The 9,738-nt window shown below is 43.8% G+C and overlaps 1 protein-coding gene across 2 annotated transcripts in view; it reads left to right on the top strand.

Moving 5' to 3' along the window:
• The first annotated feature begins 2,870 nt into the window (after positions 1–2,870).
• The window catches only part of kremen1 (kringle containing transmembrane protein 1), a 118,625-nt gene continuing 111,757 nt past the window's right edge, over positions 2,871–9,738 (top strand). For both annotated transcript variants that reach the window (XM_063195419.1, XM_063195418.1), the window contains exon 1: positions 2,871–3,246. In XM_063195419.1, the coding sequence (XP_063051489.1) occupies positions 3,171–3,246 (76 nt within the window). In that variant the 5' untranslated portion in view covers positions 2,871–3,170. The remainder of the gene's footprint in view (positions 3,247–9,738) is intronic.

The following is a 9,738-nucleotide window of genomic DNA, read 5'->3' as shown; positions in this document are numbered from 1 at the left end:
CTTCATCACCAAACTTTGTTGTGTCAAACAACGTTGTTACTGTATACCATATTCATATTTGGATGTTTTTGGCCTATGTCATCATCTCATTGTCCTAAATGAGAAGGGCAAGAAAATAAACTTTTACGTCTGCAAACCCTCAATAAAGAGACAGGGACACGATGTGTTTGTTTTGAAGACAAATAAGAGAGAAAGGAGTGCCTCGCAGTGAACTCTGGGTTTCTCTCATCCACACTAGGGGGTGTAAATCACAGCCTCCATGACGATACGATACGGTATCGATTTCTTAAAGCACGGATTCGATTATTATCGATACTTAAGAATTCCCCACGATACGATACCACTCGATACGATGTTTTCTAATTACTTTTCTACTTCAATTATATTATGGAGCTAGGGCATTGGACAGGTGCCAGCGATTTGATTATTTTCGATACTTAAGAATGCCCCACGATACGATACGATTCGATTCAATCGTCGGCCGTAGAATCGATGCATTGATACATTTCAATTATTTACCCCTCTAATCCACACTGTCATTTTATTATTTAAGAATACATGACACATGACATGAATACACATTTCCCATCTTCCAACTTTAAATTCACCATCTCTTTCCTCTTATGTCTTTTACCCTATAAGGAGTAAAATGTAAAATTCTAATTCCTTCATTTAGTTTGAATCATAAGGAGTATACCTTCTCTCCTTTAATTGTTCAGCATGTTTGAAGTTTTACAGAACTACTCGCAATATCTTGTCTCTTTTAATGATTGTAAAAATTTTAAATCTTATATTTTTTCACAGAGAGGTATAGAAGTTGTAAACCTTAATGCTGTAAGTTCAAGTAGACAGATGTTATTCGCACATCCTCATCCATGCTTTCTATCTCTCATACAAAACATGGCACTATCACATTGTTCCTTTGTGTGTGTGTGTGTGTGTGTGTGTGTGTGTGTGTGTGTGTGTGTGTGTGTGTGTGTGTGTGTGTGTGTGTGTGTGTGTGTGTGTGTGTGTGTGTGTGTGTGTGTGTGTGTGTGTGTGTGACCTCATCATAAGCCCCCCAATGCCCTCCTGACCTCATCATAAGCCTGCCAACACCTCCCTTAGTATTGAAAAATAAAATAAACTAGTACACCCCAATGGGAACTTAGCCCCTGCCCCCACTCAGTTGTATCTTTCTCAACACCCCTCGAGGGCTCCCAAAGGCCCCACGGGGGGCTGTAGCGCCCCCGTTGAGAAACACTACTGTAAACCCATGGCTACAGCCCTGCAGGGCTGCCTTCAGTATGCTTACCTCAGCCACAGTCTGGCTTCTGAGACATGACCCAGGTCTGCATCATCCCTGCTGTAAGCCTGTGGTCTAGCTCTGGTGTGGCTTTACCGCCTTTCCTGCCTTGATCCGGGTGCTTTTTTTTTTTTAGATCGCATAACCTAAGGGTCAAATTTATGGTCTATCAACGAGAGGGCAGTTCTTTTCGGTTGGGGTTGATTTTGGTCAGCCTTTTAAGTGGTGTTATTTTTTCCTGGTGTAAGGAGAAATCGTACGTGCCCAGGAAGCCATTTGTCATCTCCTCTGCCTTGTGTGGTTGATTAGAGGAGGATGGTTTGGTGGTCGGTGAGCTCATGGCAAGTAAGTCCGATAAATGACAGTTAAGTTGCCGTTTAATTGGTACTCTTGGAAAAGGTGTCATTGATTTAAAGATGACAAAGGTAGTTCATTTTTGTCTGAGTCAGGTTTAGAGCTGACACATTCCCCTGACACAGATACTTCCATGTCACCATTTGAACTGACATAAAAGAGAAACTCTCTACTCTGAAGTCATCATTTCCACTTAGTCTGGGCAACTGTGAAGTGGATGAATAGTTTTCAGTATATTAAACAGATGCTAAAACCATGAGATGTGTAATAGTACCACTAAAAATTGTAAGTAGGAGCTATGACTTATCTATTACTAGCCTATTGGAATGATTAGGGCCTAGTGCCTTTAGGCCTTAACCGTTTTCGTCAACAAGGTTTAAAAAAACAGAGTTCCATTTGTGAAACTGTGACATGGCATCCTGTTCTTCAATAAAATTAAATGCATTCCTTATTTTCTTTGAAGGCTTCTTCATTCATCCCCTCCTCTTGTGTCACCAATGCCATGTTATTTTCATAGCACGGTGACCGACAAATGCTCTCGGACCCCGGTGATTTACGGGTATTGCTAATTATGATTTTGGTGGTCAATGACATCATGTTGGACGGTGCTATTTTTACGCTCTGGTCTCCTTGGCTCTGCGCACCACGGAGTTGATAATGGGTTCCCCCGGCATAACGAGGCTTTTCCGGCCGGGAGGGGGAGCCCCCTCGGTGGTGGTGCGCCTGCTTGGACAATTTCGAGCGCGGAGCTACAGCGAATCCTGCCCACAAGTTCACAAACTTGGCTCAAATCGAGGATGAACAGTCTAATAGACTGTTTGTTTGTATCCCATTAACGTCATACATGCTAATCGTGAATTGTGTTTTTTTTTGTGGCTGCAAGTAAAGACATGCTCTTTGTTCTCGCCAAGTTTATTCACAGAGACACAGGAACAGTGCCAACATATTTTATATAGGCAATTACGCAAATTAGAGTCACAACTCAGCGAGATACCATGCGCAACAAAATCTGATGATGAGAAAGTAACCCCCTATTTGTAGCCTTTAGAACTTCGGGACGTTTTGGGATCGTCTTGGGAACATTAATCCACCGAGAGGAACCTAACATCTTTCAACAACATATGTTACAGAGACATCTTTCGTCCGCTTCCCTACACAAACACAACGCATGGCACCCGTTGTCATAGCTTAAACATCACTATTTACAGAAAGCCACTGCGCGCTAGGCGTGTCCTCTACACTCAAAAGCTGCAGGTTGAATATCTTACCCCGATTTCCTGTCACATGATTGGAAATAGGATCCCTACTTCATACTATCTGTTGTGTCGGGAGAACACATTTGCCTTGAAGTTCAGGCGCTCTTAACGGAAGCCCGTTTGGAGAGTTCATCAGAGCGAGCCGCATCAGCTCCGGTGGCTGTATCCAAACTGACTCACCTGCGAGCACTCTTGGCCAGTTCAGAACAGGGACGCAGGCAGCAACACGCAACACCATTCCTCCTCGGACAGTCGGTTGAACGCGAAGGAGAGCTATGGATTCTTTGACAGTCGCAACGCTACTTCTCGCCGGGTTTCTATCATTTTCGACTTCAATTCAGCTTGAAACTGGTGAGTTTGTCAATAACTTTCTGTAAGTTGTATTAGCAGTGTGTGGGGTTTTGCCACAGGCTAATGCAATGGATGCCCGTCCGAGATGTAACACGCTCAACAGAACGCAGTGCTTTGACAGTCGAGGCTATGGAATTTCCAACTTCACATTAATCCACAAATCCATTTAGGCTAAAATCTCACTAAGCGTAAAACGTATTGAGCAGTTTTAGTCTCCAGAGAACATTAAAGTCGTTTACACGAGGAAACGTACCCAAACGTGCGTTGCGCTAAAGCGTTCCGAGTAGCCTATTATTACAACGTTATTAACTTGTCATATGTGTTCTTCTGCTACATCAACGTAAACGGACACTGGTGGTGCCTGTATAAATGTGCCCATTGCACATTACACACGGGAGAGTTTAGAAAAGCGTTGATCAGCCGAGCACAGTTTGACGTTACCTATCAGGCGAAGACGTTTGATCTGTGCTTTCATCATTCCTTACAAAGACACAGTTGTATTGAAATCTAGGCCTATTTATGCTTTTTACAATTACATCATCATCCCGCTGGTCGAGCAAATAATAAATGATTGTCAGACTTCATGACAAGCACCAAGGCATCTTTCTCGTCTCTTTATCCGAGGGAATAGGGATGCGTCTGTGAGAAACTGGTTTTCCAAATTACACATGTGGAATCGGATTTCGTTTCAGAACGAAACCCTGTTCAGAGAAGAAAGAAATTGTTCGTTTAATAACGACCACACAAACCAAACTTCTCATGCTGTAATTTGTGTTTTGTTTCAAGTTTTAAAAGCACATCCTCGTGCTTTCCTTTTTAATTTTTTGTTTCCTAATTATAAGGTCTGATTCAAATTAGAGGTTTTGCCATCTGGGGCACTGCGTAAGCGCTACCATCTGTAGCCTACCTATGGATTAACAACGTATTTCAAGCACACAGGCACCAAAGACACGACGTGTTGAATATACTAAATCCGGACAGAATTAATTTTTACTCAAAGATTGGAAAGCACGTAGGCAAGGGTGGTTCAGAATGTTTTCCAAGCTTCGAGGGCAATAATAAAACTACAAAACCTATTTATAGTCTAGACTCCAAGTAGGTTTTGTAGTTTTATTATTGCACGATTCATTTTGGATTGCTTTAGGCAATGTACTCTGGTAGGTGGCTTTTCATTTAACCCTTTAAGCGCCAAAGTCGCAGAATTGCGACAGGACGTCATCATGAACAAAAGCGCATGTAGATCAAACCAGCGGTCTTAATAGTGTTCATCCTCCCTACCAGTAGTTGGCAGACATGCTACCCTTTCAAACAAGACTACGATTGCGTCATTTTGTAGTTCACAGAGTCTTTGGTGAAGCAGTAAAAGACGCGACCTGTGACGCGACTACAAAATGCGGAAGTAGCCACTTTGCGTCTTTGACTCGAGGCGTGCGAGTTGGGTTTGTGTTGTTATCAGTGAACTATCAGCGAGCTATTTCATCATGGCTAGTGAGAAGTTGAATCGTGATGAAGTTCTGAGCATGTTATTTGCCTATTCTGACTCCGAAGGACAGTTTTTATCTCACGAGGGGGATAATGATCGGACGAGCACTCTTTGTTTACCGTGGCGAAACTTCCGAAGGCTGTGATGCCGACATGCGAAGCAAGGATGTTCTCTAAGCACACACATACATTGAAACTCATTCGGTGACTTTATCCGATCTCAAGTGAGTCGGTGGTAGTGGCGAATGCAATCGTGGTGTCCATACAGGTATTGGTGGAGGAATTAGGGTGAGAGAAGTGGGCCTGGTAATGTTAGCTTGGGCTGCCTCCATTCAGCCCTCGGAGATGCGGGTAGCCACCTATCCGGACGCAAACGCAATAATCCCGGGATCAGACAAACACTGTTCACCAAGCAGCACACACGCACTCATTCTGTCCCTCTTTCTGACTTCTACTGGGTGGATGGCAGCGGCGAACGTGCCATATCTCCGCATGGAGAGGTTTTGGTAATAGAACGCACGGTGAAGAGAAGACGCATAGGCAACCCTAAAACATGAATGTTTTAGACTCGTTGTTGACAATCAGACTGGTCACAGCGTTTTGACTGTCTTTGTAAGAGTTATAAATCAGTAAAACAGCAAATAAAGACGAAAGAGGTGGCGATATATTTCTCTCAAACGGGGGAGAGGGTGGAAGGGCGCTGCGCTCTCCACGCGAGGGGGCGGGGATTGTGTTCCTGATCGGCTTCAGGTGTCAGGCTATAACGTAGCCTAATTACGTTGGACACAATACTATGGATATAATACTTGTGATTTCATACCCATTATGTTGACAATTTGCCCATTAGTTTTGTGAAATGTAAGTGACAAACTGTAGAAGTCACTGAGCTAGACTGTGCCATGATCAACCATTTTACTGCCTATACAGCGCCTGCTCCAAAGGCCATAGTAGGCTATACAGATGTAAAAATAGGCATAAATATGAATTGAATATGTGTGTGCTGACCCTTTCTGTGAAAGTTTCACAAGCTAAAAAGGTACAGGTTACAGATACAAACATGTTCGGCCCTCCAGGCAAAAGTAGTAATTGTTGCATTATATATTTCAATATTATTGCATTATATTAGGCCTATTGCAATATTACAATATATACTATATATATTCTGCCTAAAACTACTTATTTCCTTGACCATAGTGTATGTGCACTACGTGATAGTAATGGAATGTCAAATATTGCTAAATAAATTCAATAATCTATTGAAAATTATCAATATTTTCCAAAAATTATTAAAAATTCAAAATGGCCGCCACCATATGACTTCATAATATGCAAATTAGGTATGCATATTTACTCCCAAAATAATCTTGGGGTCATCCCCAATATTTGTCTAATTGACAGTCAAGCTCTATCTGTTACCAGTGTCAAGCCACAGTCATTTGAATTTATCATGCCAACATTCAGCTTTTTTGAAAAATATTGCATTATATTAGGCCTATTGCAATATTACAATATATACTATATATATTCTGCCTAAAACTACTTATGTCCTTGACCATAGTGTATGTGCACTACGTGATAGTAATGGAATGTCAAATATTGCTAAATAAATTCAATAATCTATTGAAAATTATCAATATTTTCCAAAAAATTATTAAAAATTCAAAATGGCCGCCACCATATGACGTCATAATATGCAAATTAGGTATGCATATTTACTCCCAAAATAATCTTGGGGTCATCCCCAATATTTGTCTAATTGACAGTCAAGCTCTATCTGTTACCAGTGTCAAGCCACAGTCATTTGAATTTATCATGCCAAAATTCAGCTTTTTTGAAAAATAAATTGTGGCGCTTAAGACAGGTATCACAATCCTGTTCTGTCTTGCTCTGTGTGTGTGATTGTATGTGTGTGTGTTTGAGAGAGAGAGAAAGAGATCATCATAATGATTACAAACCCCATTGTATGTGTGTGTGCAACACTAAACAAGTTCAGTAACCTCTGCAGCCTTATTAGTGTTAGAGAGCCTCCTCATCATCACCAGGGACAGAACACCACTCAACCTGTAGCAGCTGTGGCTTAATGGTTAGAGAGGTGGTCGTAAGAGGAGAGGGTTGCTGGTTCAAATCCCACACCTTCACCCTCTCCCTACAACTCCATCCATGGCTGAATTGGTCCAGGGACTGTAGCCTATATCCTGTAAAATAACTGTATGTCACTTTGGATAGTTGGAAGTCCACATGTAGTGGAATGTAATTTAGTGGAATGTAATGTAATGTAATGCAGGTCAAATCCCATCATCCTCAACAGAAGCAGATCTGTTCTGTTCAGCTCAGCTCTGGACTCTCTCTCTCTCTCTCTCTCTCTCTCTCTCTCTCTCTCTCTCTCTCTCTTCCAAAACAACCTGTCAGATATTTGTACAGCTCTCAGCAGTTTTCCTCACTGTGTACAGTCATGTTGTTCCAGCACCAGCAGCAAGACTAGGGGGGCTTATGGAGATGGTGGTGTAGCCTACTGTGCATGGCAGCCAGCGGTAGGGTCGGGTGGGGAGTGGAGACTGGAGAGGTAGCGAGGGTGGCCCCGACCGCTACTGATTTCGTGCACCTGCTGTGCTGTGCACCAGAGGAGACTTGTGTGGTTCGGAGCGTGTCATCCAAACAGACTGCCTGGTCGGTCCCTGGCGCGCACGGTCCTACCATACCTGCCGTGTGGTTGTCACAGGAGCCTTTTTGGCCGACAGCACAGCTCTCTTGGGACAGACACAGACTTCAGGGCAAACAGGGCTGGGCTTTCCCGCCAGGCTCTGACTGATCCATATGGAATGCATCTGAGAAGGGGGCTGCTGTTGTCGGGATGTTTTGTCTGGCTGTCTCTATGCCCGCTCGCACCCAAACCAGCAGTGACATCCAGAACAATCCTGCATATTTTTTTGTTCTGACCACTAAAGTATGTGTCTCTGGTGGTTGTTGATGTGCAATGTAACCTGATATTGAGTGTGTTGGGAGAGCTATTCTGTGCTGTTTTTTTTGTTTTCTAGTGACTTCGCACTACTAGGAATGCATCACAACAGACAGAACGTTCCCAGTCACATCTCCAAAGGTGTCAGTACTGGCCCTAGAAAGTAAAAATCCCCGCACATGTGTACGCAAGACAGGGAATTCTGTGAATCGGCCTCTTTGATAAGTTCCGATGCTCAATCAGATCGGCTGGGTGAAACAAAAAATGGGTGTCAGATAAGATTCTACTCGTCACTTCTTAAACAAACAGACATTACCTGAAATGAATTCGGAGACAATGCTGTAGGCTACACTGCAAAAATGTTCCAGCTGCATTTTTCAAATAGCATCATGGTGGCAGGCCAGGCTCCTAATGTTGTGATTTGATTACTGCAGCAAGTCATTTGCAGAGCAACATAAAGAGTGCTCCCCCCCAGTATCACTGGGACAGACTCCAAAGTCAACGTCACTCACCCACACTACACAGCCCTGCAGCATTGCTAAAAGCCTCGCTCCGTGCATAATCTATTATGTAATGTAGGCTAATGCATTTGGAACAAGTCCATTGAGAAAGTCTGTTGTTCCGAACTTATGCCTTTTTAATTGCACATTTTAGGTGACTTCAATCATGGCCCATGCATGCACTGCGGTTCCTTTAACTTAAGGAAGTCGAAATGAACATCGATACAAACTTCCTATATCAGTTTGAACGATTGTTTTGAGTAGGGAAAAACCCCAAAACTTGATGTTGTTTAACATTGGCTTGATGAGATTTTATTTAAAGGGATTTAAAAAATAAAATCAGATCAATTTTAATCCCTTAATGCACGCTGTACCTCCAATGGCACATTGTAATGGTCCTTGAAAAGTTAACTACCATAGTACGACATAACTCAGGGCCTTTGGTGATGCACTACGACTTGGTCATTGCCATTCTGGTAACAGGAAATTTATAACGCCATGTCTTAATGGGTTAAATAACAGCATCAAAGTTTTGGAGTAACATGAAATCTGGGGCTTTTTTTCCAGTTTGATTGTATCAGAGCTCTTTGTGTGTACAGTGTAGCAGTCTCTGTGTCAGGATGAGTGGGCCAGGCTTGGCTAGGCCTGTAATTGTCCAGGGCGTCTGTTCGTCCGTCCGTCTGCAGGGCCGTATTAAGAAGGCCTGGGGCCCCTAGGCTATGGTTGCTGTGGGGCCCCCCGGAAAACAAATTTTGCGACAAATGTACATGTACAGTGACATAATTACGTGCTAGGAATTAAGGATAACACGTCTACCAACTCTACTGAACACGACAGATGAATTTGTCAATTCTGCAAAATTCTGCAAATTTTCACTTTTTACCAATCAGGGGCCCCCTGGCAGGTGGGGGCCCCTAGGCTGCAACCATATCTAGCCTGTGCATTAATCCGGCCCTGTCTGTCTGCCCCTCTTGAGGGATGAAGCCTGGGTGAGTTATACCTGCTCTTGCTGCTGCAGAACAGATGTGGTAATCATCACTTGCTAGCTTGTCATTAAGGCACAGAGAGGAAGGCTGAGAGGGAGGCAGAGAGGGGAACGCAGGCAGGCAGGCCGGCAGAGAGCTAGAAAAACAGGCAGGCACAGAGAATGACACTGAGATAAAGCAGGCAGACAAGCAAAGAGTCAGGCAGGGAGAGAGGCAGAGAATCAGGCAGGCTCAGAGAAAGACACATAGGTAAGGCAGAGAGGCAGGCAGGCAGGCAGACACAGAGGCAGGCAGGCAGACAGAGAGGCAAGCAGGCAGGCAGGCAGACACAGAGGCAGGCAGGCAGACAGAGAGGCAAGCAGGCAGGCAGACACAGAAACAGGCAGGCAGAGAGACAGACACAGAAACAGGCAGGCAGGCAGACAGAGAAACAGACAGTTATGCAGGCAGAGAGAGAGAGGCTGATAGATGCAGGTATGCAGACAGGAGGGAGGCAGGCAGAGAGAGAGAGCGGCAGGCAGGCAGGCAGAGAGGAGAGACATGTATTGTGGAGAGAGGCAGGCAGAGA

The sequence above is a fragment of the Engraulis encrasicolus genome, chromosome 3, assembly GCF_034702125.1.
Source record: "Engraulis encrasicolus isolate BLACKSEA-1 chromosome 3, IST_EnEncr_1.0, whole genome shotgun sequence".
Lineage (NCBI taxonomy): Eukaryota > Metazoa > Chordata > Actinopteri > Clupeiformes > Engraulidae > Engraulis > Engraulis encrasicolus.
Note: the sequence above shows the minus strand (reverse complement) of the source record. Positions and strands in the feature narration are given on the sequence as shown.